The sequence below is a fragment of the Triticum aestivum genome, chromosome 7B (genome assembly GCF_018294505.1).
Source record: "Triticum aestivum cultivar Chinese Spring chromosome 7B, IWGSC CS RefSeq v2.1, whole genome shotgun sequence".
Lineage (NCBI taxonomy): Eukaryota > Viridiplantae > Streptophyta > Magnoliopsida > Poales > Poaceae > Triticum > Triticum aestivum.
In genome coordinates, this window is record NC_057813.1 from 463,325,279 (window position 1) to 463,343,872 (window position 18,594).

Genomic DNA, 18,594 nt, shown 5'->3' on the forward strand with positions numbered 1-18,594 from the left:
CAAAATGGATGAATCTACACTCTAAAGTATGTCTATATACATCCGTATGTGGTAGTCTATTTGAAATCTCTAAAAAGACAAATATTTAGGAACGGAGGGAGTAGGTAAATATCCAGGAAAACCAAGTAGGAAGAGGGTGTGTGGATCATCCTTCATGGCACTTGAAAGTGAGCTTGTATGAATTGCCATACTAGAAGGATCTCATGTTACCTTACAACCTGGATGTAATGCACATTGAGAAGAACATATGTGAGAATATCATTGATACACTTCCTGAACTCGGTGGTAAGAATAAGGATACCATCAACGCAAGAGTTGATTTACATCTTTTCAAAATCAAGGGTGCCGATTGGTCGAAAGAATATCCGAAAAAGAAGAATTCTTACAAGACATTCCCTACACCCTGGACGCTTAGTAAGGAAGGTAAGAAGAAGTTGTGCAAGCTTTGGCTAACGTCAGATTCTTAGATGGTCATGTTGCAAACCTAGCAACACATGTGGATGTCGAGACTGGTAAAACACATGGTTTGAAGACGCATGACTACCACGTACTTCTATGAGTATCTTACTAGTTGGTGTTAGAGGCATTGCCCTCAAAGGAGATGTATACGACTATCGCTGAACTAGGTACACTTTTTAAGGAGTTGTGTGCAAGACATTAAGAATAGAAGTTGTGAAACGATTGGAGCGTAAAATTCCTGAAATTCTTTGCAATCTTGAGATCTTCCCACCTGTTTTCTTCAATATAATGGTGCATCTAGTTGTTCATCTTCCAAGGGAGGTGCTTCTAAGGGGACCTGTTCAATAGTGGTATAAGAGAATACTCAGGAAGCCAAGACCCGAAGAGTGTGTTTCTTTTTCTTGTGATGGAACCATCCAGCATTTGTTCTTTGATTGCATTGTAGCTTGACAGGTTTGGAGTAAAGTTAGTGAATTTTTTGGTAGGCCATTCCGTGCAATATGGAATCTATTGCTTCTCTTTGGGTGGCTGGAAAGAAATTTGATACTCTAAATACTATTTGTGCTGCTATTCTTTGGACCCTGCAGAAACACAGGAATGGCATTGTGTGTGTGTTTTTTTTTGAATGCCATTGTGTTTAATGGGGTTTCCTGGATCTCTCTCAATCAGATCTGGTGGCTGGTTACAAGACTGGTCAAAAAATGGGAAAGATCGCATGCTGTATCAGGTGGGGCTGTTCTGCCTTCACGTGCAACAGATAATCCATTCTCCATTCCAGATTAGTTGGGGTGATGCTAGCTCCAGACGCTGCTGACCAAGCACTTTGTGTTCTTACTGAAGGCAGTTTTGGACAAGGCCAGCACACTGATGCTGTCACGGCAAGCCCTGTCTAGCTTGATTTTGCGTCTGGATGTTAATGCATTGATGCAATGTTGCAGTTTGTAGTACGTTTAGTTTGCAAATGCTCAAGCTCAGTATAAAACCTTGCAATACCTTAACTTTCCTCTTAAAATTTGTAAACAACTTGAGCATGAGAAATCTTTCTTCATGGTCAGTCCATACATTCGGAAAGGTACTGTAGGGTGGTAAAAACTTTCAAGGACGCTATAGCTTTGCTGCTTCTCCATAACAATCCCGGCCTACAATATTTCATGTGAGTTTGTACCAAGGGTTTTGAGATTATTACAACATACCCATTCCTGTGCTGACTATCGGATGTAATTCTACAAATATTGCCTATTAGTGATGTCCTAGCTCACCATTTGAGGGGCAGTGGAAACAAAGTTAACGAATATAATGGAAACAAAATTTGTTTTCTCTGTGCTCCAGAAGAATCAGTCTGCGCTCTTAGTGGCCTTATGTGCATTCACAAGCTGCATCTGTACATCCTGCGAGACAGTATTATGCTCCATATACTCCATTGTAAACTCGCCTTTTCCCTGCAGTACATGAACCAAAAATTAAGCATGGAATTAATTAGGAACACCACCATGCTAGTTTGTTTTTATTTTCTATTTTTCTGACAACCTTTCCTTTTAATGCCAAACCAAAGACTTGAAATAGGGGGTGTGATGGGTTTATAAAACAGGTGGGTATGTAATGACTATGTATGAAACTGCATTGTAGTACCATGAAAGGTTGAATAAACATGTGGACGAGAGAAGAGAGTAGACCATAAGAAATCAAGCAGCTCTCGCAGCTCCGTGATGAGGCTTCTAACTTTTTTTCTAGCAATATGGCTTCAAACTTCTTTTAATACTTAATACCTACTCCCTCCGTAAACAAATATAAGAGCGTTTAGATCACTACTTTAGTAATCTAAACGCTCTTATATTAGGTTACAGAGGGAGTACTACCTAAATGACATTCACAGAACCGCCAGGACCAAACAGTTCTCACAGCTCACTGGTGGGGCCTCAGACTTGTTCTATAGCAATATTGCTGTACATTAAGCTATGCTATTACGGTAAGTAAACAAATGCATATATGCTCTCGGAGAACATGCTCTATAGATGACTTCCCAATATAAACTATTCAATAATTGAGCATTTCAAGTACTCCCTCCGTTCAATTTTGTAAGACGTTTTAGACATTTAAGACATCACCTAAAACAGTTCAATTTCAGCTGTCTTAAACGACTTACAAAAGTGAGCGGAGGGAGTAGCGAACCTAAATAGAAATAGATTGTGCCAGAAAATTTATTGTGCACAAAAGAGGTATTGTGAAAGAACAGAGAAATCAAACCCAGACTGCCCTCGAACCAGAGCAAACAGGTATAACCAGACACACAAGCACGTTGTGTGGAATGGCACATACAACTATAAGATCTTGTTATAACCACTTTTAACCTATATATAATGAAAAATATTTGAAGTACAACCATGTCCAACCGATGACCCAAGTACAACCAGTGACCCAGTGTGCCGAGACCTCAGACGGCTGGCCAGGTTGATGACCAGGCAATGACTGATAAGTGATAGCATTGGTTCTATTTTGAGGTCGATTTCCAATATTTCCATTCCAGCATAACAAAATACTGATAAAACATAAATAAAATGTATAATGATGTCTATCTCCAACGACTGGAGGCACACTGATGTAATTTTCATGATGTGGATGTAAAAAAGTGCATGCAGAGCGCAATGAACTAATTGCAAGGACGTATCGGAGAAAGAGGGCTAACTTGGGCGATATGATGTACTCTACTGGCATTGACTATCATATCAAATGAACACAAAACTGGAACCGGAAAAAGAGAAGTTCATTGAGAGATGTATCCATGTTCACTTGTTGGCAAATAAATAAGGAAGTTTATACGAACAGAAAATAATTATTAGTACTTCCTTTAGTTTTGGAATTGCTGTATTAATTTGGTGCCTCAACTGCCACATAGGTCCACAACACCCTGCGTTGACTGCACGATCACACGTGATTGAACTGTGGGAAGAGAAACTCTTGACTATTAGGTACAGAGGCATCAATTGTCTTCTATAGCTCTTGCAACCAAGACTGAATTTGATGTTAGGTTTGGACATGTGCGCTACATCACATCCAGGACATCTCTTAGTTTTCTCCACAACTTTTTATACTTTCACCATACACTTTTGTATAAGGTGTTAAGAGATAATATACTAGTTCCGTGTATTGCATGTGATATTCCCCATTGTTATAAGGCTTTGTATATTGATACTGGCCCTTAGCCTCCACGAAATACAAGTTCTTATTACCTCACATACGGCAGGTATCACCCATGCGTGTAACAGATTGCTGCCGCAGACTACACGGTAAAGAACGTGCCAAGTAAACAACAAGGATAGAGAGCATCTTGAATGGTAACTACTTTGCAAAGAATGCGCCGGGTGAAGAATAAGGATAAAAAGCATATGAATGATCATGTTTATTGCCAAAACAAATGTTCTAGAATGAACATCAGGAGTCATAAAGAAGAACAAAATATTACCTGTGTCATTGAGCGAAGCGCTGTCGAATATCCAAACATATTGTTTAGTGGAACCTGAAAGAGAGCAGGACGAGAGGCTAAGTCCAATAACAATGCACAAGGTAATTGGCCTTAACATGGACATCTACATTATGAATTTCACAATATACCTGTTCCTCTTATAGTCTACTGATCTGACATGTTTATTGTGGTGTCAAGTAGGCCAAATGGTAAAGGTTCTAAAGTGAAGTTTATTAGTCAAAAATGTTGTCCTGGCTGTTGTTCATGTAGATTAGTGGAACCTCCAACCTGTAACCCGTCACCGACTCACCCAATAGAAAGCATATTTTTAATGTTACGAGGGTAATACTGCAATTGATTTCGTAATGCTTCAGTTGTTCTCTTAGACACTTATCGCTACAAACTACAGAAAAGCCAAAGCTACCAACATCGATTACTACAACCACTCATGACCAATACAATTATTAAATCTGTCAGTTTATCACAAGACAATACTAGAGTAGTATTTGTGCTACATGAGGCAAGAAACCGAAAGGAACAAGGCTTACGTACATGGCATACTACAACTGTGTCATCGCCTTCCTGGTCATTTCCAACAATAATACCTTTTCTCCTGTTTACCACACCAAACAAAAGAAATACACTTAGTATGGTTTGAAGAATTGAGTTGATGAGTGTACAAAAATAAAATCCAATAGCACCCACGGAAGTCAGTTTGCCAAAATATCACAAGTTGTCAATATGTTCTGATGCCATAACCAATTTATCACTACCATTACCATGGCCTATGGTATTCCAGCAAATTGTGCCTTTTCAGGTGCTAAGGAGGCAATTATCCTTTTAAAGTGAATTGCATGCAAGTATATGCATTTCTTGAGTAGAATAGGAAAATTTAGCGTGAAATCATGAATCATCCGCTAACCATACATCTCAGTACAAGCATAGCTTGTTGGCATAAAAAAAACTCACTTGTTTATGTCACCAGTTACTGTGCCCTGAAACTCTGTTGGAAATTTTAGTTCCACCTTCATCACAGGCTCTAATATAACAGGTTTAGCAGCAGTATAACACTGAAAAAAAACAAGTTTATGAATAACGCTTGCATTCGCATTGTAGCAGTGCAACAATCACTAGAAATGACATTTGCCCCCACAGGAAAGGACTCGGCTCACCTGTCTAAAAGCATAGATAGCAGCTAGCTTAAACGCAAGCTCACTGGAATCGACTTGATGTGAAGCCCCATCAGTCAGTGTAATCCTAATATTCTCCACAGGATGCCCTATTAATGAACCCCTGCAGTAGCCAGCATGCAAACACAAATTAACACCACAAACAAAATGCGGAATAGCTGAACTAGTGTGGAAGAGATAGACTCACGAATTGCAAGCCTCCTTGAAACCCTTTTCAATCGCTGGTATAAAGTTGGATGGAATTGCTTGTCCAATAATCATGTTATCAAATTCGAATTTACCTTCAGCATCTGATGGAAGAGGCTCAATGTACCTGCATATTCTTGCTTATCATGAAGCTCCAAATGAAATATCCTAAATATTTATTCGCATAACTGATTTAAGGTAAGGTAAACTGGAAGCATCATTTTTCTAGTTAAATTTGGCAGGTCTTAACTCCACTTTGGTGCACAGGTATATTCATGCTCTGAGCACATTTACAAGCTGCGGATGAGTAGAAGATCAGGAAAGCGCCAACTGTCCAGTCATCATCGAGTTTCCTCTCACATGAAGTCCACTAAAACACAACGGCAGCAAAGACCAAGAGCAATAAGGACTGTGCTAGGGACAGTCAATGATAGAGCGCTAGGCAATACGAATCAGCAATCAGGAGCAAGTGATGAATAGCAACTAAGGTTTCAAATAAAACACACTTTGTAACTCTCCCCAATCATTACCTTATTTTCCTTATCAGTAAATACTTCTCGCAATATATCAAGGTGATGGGCGCCTATAAGGAGGTGCAGATGTATAAGATTGTTAGGGGTTCTCCTTTGGATTGGCAGAGCAGCCGCACATGGCAATCACTGCCACGTCAACTGGAACAAGGCTTGTCGTCTGATGAAGTCTGGAGGCCTCAGCATCCATGAGCTGTCCAAGACCATGATCAGTCTGAGGGTGTGTTGGATTTCAAGGATGGTACTAACCCTTTCCGCCGCTCGTGAGAGCTTGACATTCGATTCTCCAAAGATGAGCGGTGCGAGCTGCATCGACCAAGTTAGTGGTTGGCGACAGGACGAGCACACTTTTTTGGGAAGCTCGATGGCTAGACGGTCAAAGCGGTTATCGAGAACACTCCCGAACTCTACAGTCTTGTTCTTAGGTGGACCAGGAGGAGGCAGACCATGCTGGAGGTGCTGCAGGACAGGTCTTGGGTCACTGATATCAAAAGGAAATATCTTCCCTTGTGAGCTCCAAAAGTTGGCTAACTAAAGTGATCCTACTCAATCTCAACACCAGATCAGAGAAGAAATATCAGATTGACAGCACACTCATGACACCCATATCAGTGAACTGTGTGCACTGTTGCCACAAAAATAGACAACACAAACATACGGGATAACTTCAACTGTTGTAATACACATGTGATCACAGGAGCGTAAGCTGTGTAATCCAAAACTTTCAGATAGGAGTGCAATATAATAACCACAACAACGAGAATTCAGTTCATAGGTAAAATGTACACGAGTGAGTTACAAAACTAGAGGATCTGGCCTCTATTTATAGGCATGAAGTGGCCTTAACAACAAATCATAAAGATATTTAGTGGAACCTATATTCCTAAATTAAGAAACCATGATATTATACTAATTAACGACTAAAGAGAACATGTCATCACAAAACTGAAAATTTTAAAAGGTAAGGGTAAGTATTCTATAATGGTGGAAGCTTTCCACACCGGTGAAAACAATATTATAAGTGTTCTTGCATTCTCCATTTGGGTGAAGTATATATTCCATGACATTATATGAAGTGGCTGGATTACTACGTTCATTGATATTTGCTGGCCCTAGGTATCCAGGCTCCCTTGAGGCAACTTACAGCGCCAGGGTGCGGTCCAACCTTGTTCTACTCCAGCAACACTTTCCACGCCATCCAATACTCGTCTTACAAGTAGGAATAGGGAGTAGGAATAATCCAGTAACGACGCAGCTAAAACATGTATTAACAGCAGGTGTCCCATATATATGCATCACAAAGTAATTGCTTCCCGGAACCGGAAAAACTGAGATAAAAGCAAATAATGGAAATTAATTTGCGGATAATTATTTCATTTGAATGAACTCACCCACAAACTCGCCCATATTGGCCTTGACCGCCCGATTGCTTTTTGTGCAAGTAATCAAATTCAGCACGCTGGGTGATCGATTCCCGGAAGTTCACACGAGGTTTCCCAACCTTTGCATCAACCTACATGAGTTAAAACATGTTACATCTATTCAATTTCAACAGATACAAGTGTACAGTGAGTCAGACATCAACATTCATCATAAGAATATCATGCGCTTAATGAAAATTGTCAACACAGAAGCATATCAAAGAAGCTCAATAAAGAGGCATGCAGCAATATTTCTGAACTCTGAAATGTAGTGCTCAGTAGGAACACGATACATGAACACATGGGATGTCTGCTCTTGGTGGGTTATAACAAATACACCAGGACACGTCATCAATATGGCTCAGCCCAGTAGCAACACATAGAAACACCCAACCCTAATTCCATTCAAGACTCTGGCTCCAGTCCACCCATGACTCCAGACTGGACATTTCACGGACAGAGAGCAGATGTGACGGCAATGGGGTCTCTCATGTGGCCACAGTGGCACTTTGGCTATGGAGCTCCAGCAGATACTGAACTGCCATTCTTCCTATCGCGTCCATCAGCCTTGCTTTCTCTTCATTTCTTTCATTTTTTATGGGAGTGGTAGTGAAGAGCCATATATGCAGTCCCATCTTTCATACTTCTAGATCTAACTTTTAAGCTTCCCCACCCGATCATGTTTTCCCTTTAGTACTTTGCAAATGGAAATAGACCTAGTGGTGTGCAGAATGCAGCCACATTTGGTGTGGGTGTTTTGAGCTTGCTAACCTCTCTTGATGAGCAAGATTTGGAAAAAGTGCTATCTAAAGGAGGTGATTTTCAGTCTTCTTGACAAACAGCCTAGGTTGCCGCTTTTAAATTTCCATAGCGCTGCCAAGTACTTACATTGGTGTTAAGAAGAATTAGAGATAGAGGACCAAAAAACTTGGATGCCTATTCACTTGGAAAATAAGGCTTGTTTCAACTCTGATTGTAGAACTTCTAGTTCGTATATCTGTTTTGATGAAGCATAACGTTTTAACTGTCTGTTATTGTTGTTGTACAGCCGCCTTGGCTCCTTGCTGTTGCCAACCTAGTGTCTTGCACTAGTTAGAACACTGCGGTTAAATAGATGGAATGTGTTTCCTAGAGGTGGAACAATTTATCCATTCCTACTCCCTCCATTATGAAATATAGTGCATATAGATTTTGTCCAAGTCAAACTATGTAAAGTTTGACCAAGCTTATGTAGAGAAAAGATATCAACATACACATTACCGAACCAATATATAGATTTGGCCAAGTACAAAGTTTACCAATTTTTTATAAAAATATCAACATTTACAATACCTAATCAATATGGAGCGGAGGGAGTACTACTTTGTTCTTTCCTAAATGATATTTTACAGTGTAGTTAAACAGAGCAAGTTTTGACCATCAGCATATACAAAATTATCTTGACCCATAACATGATAACTGAAAACTATGCTTGATTTTTTTGCTAATTCCCAACAGTAAATATTTACTAATGTATGCTATAGAAATTAATGATCAAAGTACCACCTTAAAGACTGTTGACCTAGAACAGACAGAGTACATGAGTACATGACATATGTTCAAGGATATGACAATATATGAGAATAAAACTAAACCTACACTAATATAACAGTATCTTGAGGAGTTAAGTTAATCAATATGGGAATGCAAAAATTAGGCTGTGTAGCTGTTTGCAGCCCATGCCCAAGCCAAGCCAAAACTGCAAATGAACTTTCCACGCTGTCAAGAATAAAACAGATCAAGTGTGTTTGGTATGAGTCACCAAGTGGAATGGAATGGGTCCGACCTGTACTTGGGCCTCATTCTTGTGTTTGGTACATAGCTAGAACTGGAACCGACTCGTTCCCACTAAGGCCTTGTTTGGTTACACCCTTTGTCAAGACGATTGGAGGGGATTTGAGGGGGTTTTGACTTGTAAGGGATTAAATCCACCTCAATCCCTGCCAAAACCCCTTCACAACCCTGTCAACCGAACACAGCCTAAGGGAATATTCGGCCCAGATCCGTAACCGAGTCATCCTCCAAATCGATGGAACGGCACAGACCGCTGCCTCGCCTCGCACTCACCTATCGCCTCTCCCTCTCTCGCACGAGACCCTGTCGCTTCTCCCTTCTCTCGTACTCTGCCGCCAGCTGCTCCTCTCCATCAATCCGCGCCGCCGGCTGCTCCTCTCCCCAGTGATTAGACCTGATCTGCTAGGGACCAGGCGGCGGCGACTTGATCTGCTAGGGGAGGCGGAAACCTGAACTGCCGGGGAGGACGGTGACCTAACCTTCCGGGGGCTGTAACGGCTACCTCTCCCACGCAACCACTGCCTCGCCGCCGGCTACAACAGCGGCAACCACTGCTTCCTGCACGCCGTCCCCTAACAGATCAGGTCTCCGTCGGCGGGATGGACAGGAGCTCTCCTTGCGCTCCTATCTTGAGGTCAGCACCAAGAGCGTTGCTGTGTTTAATTTATGCCTAGCAAATATTGCATGGTTCCATCTATGAGCAATATTTCTCGATTGAAAAACAACTCAATGTACGTATTCAATGTGAAGTACAATTCAAAGTAAAATACAATGGGTCCTCTGTCTGTTTGAGCAAAGCTATGCCATGTTTGGGCAAAATACTTCGTACTTGTTCATATTGTATATATGCACGTGAGAGGCAACCTCACCGTTTTTATGCAAGAGTTGCTGAATTCATTCCGTTCTATCTCTCAAATGAAAAGCGAAACACTGAACCAACCCATTCCAGTGGAATAGAACCATGACATTCCATTCCACTTCGTTCGCAAACCAAACACACCTTGAAACAAAGAAAAAATAAAATAGGCTGCAATGGCTGAACTAGCTCATAAAGCAAACAAGACAAGGATTTACTCAACAGTTAACAGTGCAGCTCATATAGCAAGCTTTCAGTGAAGCGGGGAAACCAAGTATGTCCTTGAACTAATTGTTTGTGTACCTTGTACTCTCTCCTGATGCGTTCAACATAGATATCCAAATGCAACTCACCCATACCAGAAATAATTGTCTGCAAGTCCAAAGTACGCTTTAGAAAATACATGATAATAATAGAATAAAGCAAACATAATAGATGGAAGAACAAACCTGTCCACTCTCTGGATCCAGACCTACACGGAAAGTAGGATCTTCTCTCTGGAATCGATTCAGTGCTTTTGAAAACTGAAATGTCACAGTAATTAATTAGTCAACAAAGTTAAGATATAAAATATGACACGTGAATCTTTAAAACAGCAGATGAGTTACTTGTCCTCCAGAATCTTTAGATATCGGGTTAACAGCCAAGGACATCACAGGTTCAGCGACATGCATTGAAGTCATAGTATATTTGACCGACCCATCTGTAAATGTATCACCTGTTGATGCAAAAAGCGGGGAAGGCACTGAAGAAATCCAAAAGATGGTAGCATAACCTGGAAAATTTACGGCACAGAAAAGATTCTGAATATTACGTTGCTAATAATTTACCTGACGAGCAATCAACACCAAACACAGCAACAATTTGGCCAGCATGTGCTTCTTGAATATCCTATATTGATCGCAAAGAATTAAGATACTAGCCAACAAATTGATTTTATAGTAAAGAATGGCCATCGATGTTGATCCAAACAGTTGATTTTTCAAGCGTTAACTTAACATAACGTGCAACTTACCTCCATCTCATTGGAGTGCATCCTTACTAATCGTGGAACCTAGAGAAACAGTGAACAGCACTTAGATCAGAGAAGGCAAACCTTTTGAAATTCCCACAACCAACAATTAAAAGTAGAGGCAAATCTAAGGTATATCAGATTGAAGGCATCTATTGCTCTCCTGATATGATTACTATTTTCTATGGAAAATTTAGGCTTAAATAATAGGAATCAATGTTCTGTAATATTTAGGCTTTGATAGTTGGAACCAATGTTCTGTAACATATTCAGATTTAGATTTGAAACCAGGCAAATGATGTGCAGTTATGAAATGTCATGACAACGCATCTACATTTAGTTTACCAACACAAATATGCAATATCGCAACTACTATACTAAATATAATTACAAAAAACAAATATGTTACATAAAGTCATTTTTTTCTTCTTCTGCTGTATCATGGCAGTATGTTCACCAGACTGGTCAGACTCACAACTGTAACAGCTCTATAGGACACAGTGTTAAAAGCCAGGAGGACTGTAGTACACTATTTTGAATATTACTCCCTCCGTCCCAAAGTAAGTGTCGCTGATTTAGTACAGAGTCAAACTTTTTTGCGACACTTATCTTGGGACGGAGGGAGAACTATTTAACCTTTTTTTCTTCTTTGATTAAAGTAAATCCCTCCCGTTTCTTCATAGATCAATATACAGTATGCCCCTCAAAATATAAAATATTGGCATTGTCAATTGTTAAACATGTGTGCTGAAAGAACAATATGGTAATTTGGCAACTACAGCTTCAACGTCCTTGCTGGGACTTGGGATTAAGTCTGGGTCTTACTTTGATCTTTTTTCCTGTATTTACATTCTGTATGAAGTCACCCTTCCGAATCACACCTTCGTAGATTCTAGACATGTAGTAAGAAATAATTAGTTGAGAAGCAAAATAATAGTACCCGTGTCCAATAACAACGCATGATAATGCAACAAAATCAGTTCGTAGAAGATCCACAATCACCTTAGATATGTCAACTGACCAAAACGGCCTTCCTCAAGCTTAAAGGCTAATGCTACAAGTGGACCAGCTGGAGTTCCAGATAATGAAACCTAACCATCAAACCAGGTGGCAATTCGTTATGAAAGCTAATAAAAGGAAATAAGAGCTTCACCAACATAACAGGCAGATACAGTACAAACGCTATTTGCTCACATAAAACTCCACACATTTTATCTACTTTACATGCTTTCCATCTCTCCTCACTTCTGGCTTTGTAGGATGAGTGGTGGATGATGGAAAGTGCCGTAAAGTGCATAAAGGGAAACCTATGTTCCATATCTACTATATTAAATGTATTGTGGAGACAGTGTTCTACCTTCTCTTCTGACTTGTTTTGGTCAAGAGCAAAGTTCTCAACTTCCAGTGGGCAGGGTAGATAGTCAAGCACACCATTAAGAAGAGGTTGAACACCCTATAAAACCAGTCAAAAAGATCGAAACTGTAAGCAATGGAACACCAACAGCAAATTTGTTGTATAGCAACCTAGCATTAACAATAGTACAATAAAGATGCTAACTGCAGGTTCTTACACAAGTACTAGTGCAAGAGTTGTCATAACTGTGAACAATCTTATCTACACCTAAACCACCAAAGTATGACAATCAGTACAATACACAATCTTCATGTGATCATTCTCGTTGTGAATAGGCAACATGCACATCTGTCGTTGACATGCAATTTGGCTATCTATTCTACACTTCTTTAAAGTCAGGCTCTAATGACTTGCATGAAGTGCATGCATGAGAGCAATGTTTAATCTACAGTACTCCAACGACCCAGTATAAGGTAATTACAAATAGTAAAATGGATCTGACTATCACGGTCCTAGCTCTTAAACATCAGTATCCTTTTCATGTTTTGCTGTTTGCTTAATCGCAATATTGTGCTCCATTTAGTGCTTAAGGACGGTCCCCTGGAATTGACAAGGCCCTAAGAACAGTTATACTCCAGGCAAGATTACACGATGAGGATTGGTGGCAACAAAGATCTCAGACATTCATACATGATAGACAACACCGTAAAAGAAGACATAAAACAAATGCCCAATTTTGTAATACTTAAAATAGCAGCAAGTTGTATGCCTTTGATTGTTTGCAACAATGTGCCTTACTCCAGAAATACTGCTGACTGATTAAGTAATCAAACTGTTGTATCAAATCTTCTCTTTAATTGAACATTTTATGCTGATCATTTTGTCAAATGTTATTCTTGAACCTTTTTCTTTAGTTTTGATCGAGCGGTATTTAGTTTTGCGCCAGTCGCTTAGGTGGTACCTAGGCTGCGCCTAGGAACTGCACTGCAAGGGGGCAGGGTAGAGCTTTGGTTGGGGCTTGAAGGCAGGGCCGCGAGCGCGGCACTTCAAGAAGAGGCCACAGCAGCAGATGAGCTCGACACCAAGGCTGGAACACAGAGGCATGGGGAATTTTGAGATCGAGAGCAAGGTCGCCTCGGTGAAGATCGAGAACAGCCATCACAGGTCCAGGTGATGGCACAGGGAAAATGCCCTTGTGAAAAACCCTAGCTTCCTAGCACATCTTCCAGCAAGATTTCACTTTCTCAAACTTAAAGTAACATTTCTTGGGCGTTCTTGGGCGCTTAGTCTTAAATTGCAACCATTCTTGCATTGTAAATAGATGACATCCTCCTAGAGAGTACATGATTGAACTTCTCTGACTTCAACTCGTGCATATGGGAAAATAGTTTAGAGTGAAATGAAAATGGCATCAGTAGTTTTCCATGAAAAATATTTTGAAAGCACAGTGTTATTTTTTATTTTACTGGCATATTCATAATAGTAGTAACAGTAAGTTGCATGTTTGAAACTGTAGACCTGTGCCCCATGACCATAACAGTGTCTATTTGCAAAGAGAGAGACTATAAGTTTAATGTATATATAAGTTCATGGCGTTCCATCCACCCAAGTTACTAGGAATTGCCACAGTTGTCATCCATTCTATTGAGGACATATATAGTTGATTTGATTAATGTATATTTTGAGAAAAAAAAAGTTTATTTTACAAAAACTCAGGGACTATGGTGGGACAAGCTTTTAAACAACTATAATCTATTAACAAAAAATACCTTCCGAGCATTTAGCTAGTAAATGAAAAGAACCAGATAAAGAACGGAAAATTGCAGCCATTGACCTTATTTTTGAATGCACTTCCCATGTAAACTGGTATGAACTTGCGCGCTACTGTTGCCCTTCTGATAGCAGCCTGGTCGAAAAGAAAATAAGACACCAAAGGCAATATTTAATCACACAAACTGCAATATTCAAGGGGGTAAAATCATTCTGTTCCTTCAACATGATTGCTTTTAGCAGCTACAGCTACATCCGTTTCAAAAGATGTAGCTATAATCTGGAATAATTTTCAGATGGATTGTAGCTTATATAGTCATTTCATGAAATGGTATATACGCATATAGAAACAACAGAAAATAATAATGGAAGTTGGATGAACCTTAAGCTCATTAGCTGTTATTGGCTCGTCATTAAGAAAAGCTTCTGCAAGCTGGTCATCTACTTCTGAAACAACTTCAATAAGTTCACGTCTCTTGTCCATTACAAAATCTTGCATGTTGGATGGGACATCAGATGCAACAACCTCCTGTCTGCACATTACAAACGATGTGTCATCCAAGATTCCAGATACCAATAACCCTCACAACTAAATGCTTGTAAGAACAGGGACACACCCACTTCCACCCTCAAACTTCAAAGCCTTCAACTCCACAAGATCAACAAGGCCCTCAAACTCCTCTTCCAATCCTATCGGCACTTGTACAGCTGCACTCTGGTGCCGTAGTTTGGCCCGAGCCTTCAATTTTACACAAAAGCAAAACTGAGCTATAGAAACTGATAGCAACAACAGACAAGTGCAAGACACCTCACCGGACTATAAAAACTGAAAATTATCAGAAAAAATGGCGAGCCTAAAAGTAAGCATAAGAATGATGATTTCCAGTAATATCAAAATGCAGCAACTATAGCATTAAGATGTAAGCCTGGTCCACATTGCAGATACTAAAAAAGAATGCAAAGCCAGCCCTTGCACTTGTGAAGTCCTTGTTTTCCCCTTTTACTTTGAACCGCCTAACCCATACCTTGTACTTCCAAAAAGAATTTTTAAACTGGATGCAAGATAAAAGATGAGCTGATTTAGCAATGAAGGGCATAAAATATTCGAAATGAACCCAGGACGTCAGTGCATTTCAGATACCACTTCAGTGCAAAGCAAAGTAGCAAATACTTGACTGCTACTTCATCAGAATTCAAATGAAATAGGAACAGTATTTATTGCCTTGACCTTCCCTGTATTAAACACGATAAGAATTGTAAGCTAGCAGTACGATACTAACATGGCATGCAGAAGCGTGTCCTCACAGAAAATACAACATAAAGACATGGAATGAAATGATAACACAGACTTTTACCCACTCCCACTACGAGAGGAAAATCCATCACGAAAGGAGAGAAGGGACATTTTGCATTAAGCTTCTCACGCCTCGTAGTATCATGAGAGAGCATCAGTGCATATAGACCACAGAAGTCAGACTCGTGCTCACCTGGTTGAGAACTTTCCATGGATCAGCTCCCATGCGGTCCAACTTGTTAATAAATGCAACCCTTGGAATTTCATATCTTTTCATTTGTCGATCAACAGTAATCGATTGACTTTGTACACCACCAACACTACATAGCACAAGTATAGCACCATCAAGAACACGGAGGGCCCTTTCAACCTCAACAGTGAAATCCACGTGACCTGGGGTATCAATGATATTAATCTGCAACGATAGAACACAAGAACAGTGTAAGATGGGTCAAAACAAAAGCATTCAGACAAGACAATACAAGGGATAGTGATCAATGGTTGTATACATGACGACAAAAAGGTTGCTTCTGGGGGGCAATTCTAAAGTTCAAATGGTACTAGATACATGCATGGTTTTGGTGTATCTGCTTCAACCAATCATATTGACCCCAACCCACAGATCCTAGTTTGAAGCCCAGTGGCAGGGGCAGCTGTGTTCCGGGAAACAGCTATTAAAGAAGCGGGTGGGACTAGCACGAGTTGACTCGGGTAGCTCATTCAACTCACATCGATAGTTGCCACTTGCCATGAAATAGATGTCTATCAAAACCACTCCTTTGATTCTTTCAAATGGGTCTATTGTCATGAAGCAATTGCGTCTCCACTAATAATAGCTCGGGAGAATTCACATGTGGTACTCCACTTGAACAAGAATAATGGCTATTTGGTACTGGCTGGCAACTCGTCCATGTTCGGCAATTTACATCTCTATCATGTGGACATTTGCCATTTGCTCCATTCCTCGCCTGACCACGGTTTTGGTATAGTTAATGGGACTACTTCATTTGTGGCATCAACAATGCTGACGTGTTTAAGAATGAAACCACCAATCACATTCCCCTTGCATTTTTCTTTTGCAATTGCATGAATGACGTCACATAGTATTCTTGATTGATGATTTTTCCAATTTTCTTCTCACATTTCATATTGCCTGGACATGCTGTGGAGAAAGCAAAAGCCAACAGCCAACCTAGTTAAATTAGCCCCCATCTTTATATACCTAACTCCTGAGAAGCAGCAATAAATTGTAGGAAACACCTTGCTGGCGCAAATCTACAGCCTGAAAATTGTTGACTAGACCACTTTAACATGATGCAGTACACCGCATTCTAGAGACACCAAAGCTACGGGCAGCAATATACTTCTGCGGTACAGGCGGTACTCAAAGACGAAAGATCTGGTTCAAGAGCTCGATGAAATATCAGAAAGATTACAAGGACAGAGTGAAAACACGAAATTACATAGGTTCAATTGCAACTAATGAATAGTAGTACGGCAACTAATTATTGTCCACTTATGATAAATAAAACATAAATATTAGTGTGAAGCATAAATTTTGGTCAGCTTGGTTTTAATATTTAAATTCCAGGCGACAGGTTAATACTTGAGTTCTTACACATACCACATGTTAGTTAAAACTAAAAATTGATATATCCAGGAGAGAATAAGCTTTGCTAATCAGTTAGCAAATATCATAGAATGGTTATACTTTCTAGACTTTTCGAACTTGTATGTTACTCCCGTGCCAAAAAAACGTCTTACATTATGGGACGGAGGGAGTAGCATTTACCACCTGCATTTGGTGTATGACCTTACACACCAGCCAATTAAGCTTTTCAACCATATATGTTAGTGCTTAAAGGAAACAAAGTTACATGTGCTATCTGTCTCGTACTGATTAACAAAAAATAGTTACAGTTAGCCCCAAATGTTGGAATGGCGTTAGGTAACAGCATTATTATTTCACAGTTGATTTGTCATATGATTGGACGTTAACTCAAACACCAATACAATTTTCTTTTAACCAGGAATAAAACAATAGTGATCAGAAGAGGGAAATGGAACAGCTACAAGAATGAGCGAGAAGAGGAGAGAAATGGACCTGGTATCCGTTCCAGGTACAGTAGGTAGCTGCCGACTGGATGGTGATGCCCTTCTCGCGCTCGAGGTCCATGGAGTCCATCTTTGCGCCGACGCCGTCGCGGCCACGCACCTCGTGGATCTCGTGGATCCGGCCGGTGTAGTACAGGACCCGCTCCGTCAGCGTCGTCTTCCCGGAGTCGATGTGCGCGGAGATACCAATGTTCCGCATCCGATCCATGGACTCGCGCCACCGCGCCAACTCCTTGTCGTCTCCCCGCGCCCGCAGAGCCGACGCCGAGGACATCGCCCGGCGAGCCGACGCCGCTGCGGCCGCGGCCGCGGGCGAGGGGGCGTCGGCGAGGGGCTGGAGGAGGAGGGAGAAAGGGCGGAAGGAGGAGAGGAGGTGGGAGGCGGAACGCCGGGACATGGCCATCGCCGCCTAGGAATTCTCGGCGGCGGCGGCGGCGGCGGCGTGGAGGTTTTGGCCTGGTTGAACTAAAACCCTAGGGAGTTGGTGTGAACAACATGCATCGTAGAGAAGTCAGAATTAGAAGTGCATCTGGGATTCTGGGCATTGGGGCGGACTGACGGCGCAGGACAAAGCTACGTCGGCGAGACAAGTCGTCGAATGTGTTACGCTGATTGCCTGTGTTTGTAAATTACTCCCTCCGTAAACTAATATAAGAGTGTTTAGATCACTATTTTAGTAATCTAAATGCTCTTATATTAGTTTACAGAGGGAGTACAAATTAAACTCTTTAACAGTCGCTACAAGGGCGCACGAAGGGCTATGCCACGTGGGCAGTTTTACTGTCGCAACTTTTTTTACCCAAAGGAGAAAACGCGTGGACTGGGCCTCCTTTTCATCTCTCACACGCAGGCAGCCTCCTCTCTTGTTTTGGCTTTCCACTCTCGAGCTAGGGTTGCCGCCGCCGCCTTCGGCCCCATCCAGCGCGGCCACGGTCGATTTACTCTGCGTCTCCAATCGTCCCAAGATCTCGACCCCATCGCCATCTCCTGCCTCCCTTTTTTATTGCCCTATTCCTCGGCAAGGTTGGACCGAGCCGGCGCACACGGCAAAGAGCAGCGGCGGCTCCGGCGCCAGTGGAGCTGCGGCGGCTGGTGCGTGATGGCCGTGATATCG

The 18,594-nt window shown here is 41.1% G+C and overlaps 1 protein-coding gene across 2 annotated transcripts; it reads right to left on the minus strand.

Moving 5' to 3' along the window:
• Positions 1–1,537: 1,537 nt before the first annotated feature.
• LOC123162852 (elongation factor G, mitochondrial) lies at positions 1,538–18,026 on the minus strand. 2 transcript variants are annotated; one of them, XM_044580611.1, is made up of 20 exons: positions 17,470–18,023; positions 15,559–15,780; positions 14,689–14,810; positions 14,454–14,604; positions 14,136–14,207; positions 12,305–12,400; positions 11,950–12,038; positions 11,773–11,839; positions 10,951–10,989; positions 10,766–10,826; positions 10,544–10,653; positions 10,385–10,459; positions 10,239–10,307; positions 7,217–7,338; positions 5,297–5,422; positions 5,092–5,212; positions 4,889–4,989; positions 4,472–4,532; positions 3,920–3,973; positions 1,538–1,898 (listed from the first exon to the last, which is right to left on the minus strand). In XM_044580611.1, exons 1-20 carry the CDS (start codon positions 17,881–17,883, stop codon positions 1,794–1,796), a joined length of 2,277 nt encoding a protein of 758 aa, XP_044436546.1. In that variant the 5' UTR covers positions 17,884–18,023; the 3' UTR covers positions 1,538–1,793. The 2 variants fall into 2 exon arrangements, with proteins under 2 accessions (XP_044436546.1, XP_044436547.1); XM_044580612.1 differs by lacking the exon at positions 1,538–1,898 and having other exon boundaries at positions 3,919–4,200; positions 17,470–18,026.
• Positions 18,027–18,594: the final 568 nt, after the last annotated feature.

What these genes read in the sequence shown, in the direction of transcription:
- LOC123162852 (XM_044580611.1), bottom strand. Translation starts at nt 17,883, where the DNA reads ATGGCCATGTCCCGGCGTTCCGCCTCCCACCTCCTCTCCTCCTTCCGC. An exon ending in TAACAGCTAATGAGCTTAAG is followed by an intron (nt 14,208 to 14,453) that starts GTTCATCCAACT and finishes CTTTTCGACCAG; the next exon opens with GCTGCTATCAGAAGGGCAAC. An exon ending in TGCACTCCAATGAGATGGAG is followed by an intron (nt 10,827 to 10,950) that starts GTAAGTTGCACG and finishes CGATCAATATAG; the next exon opens with GATATTCAAGAAGCACATGC.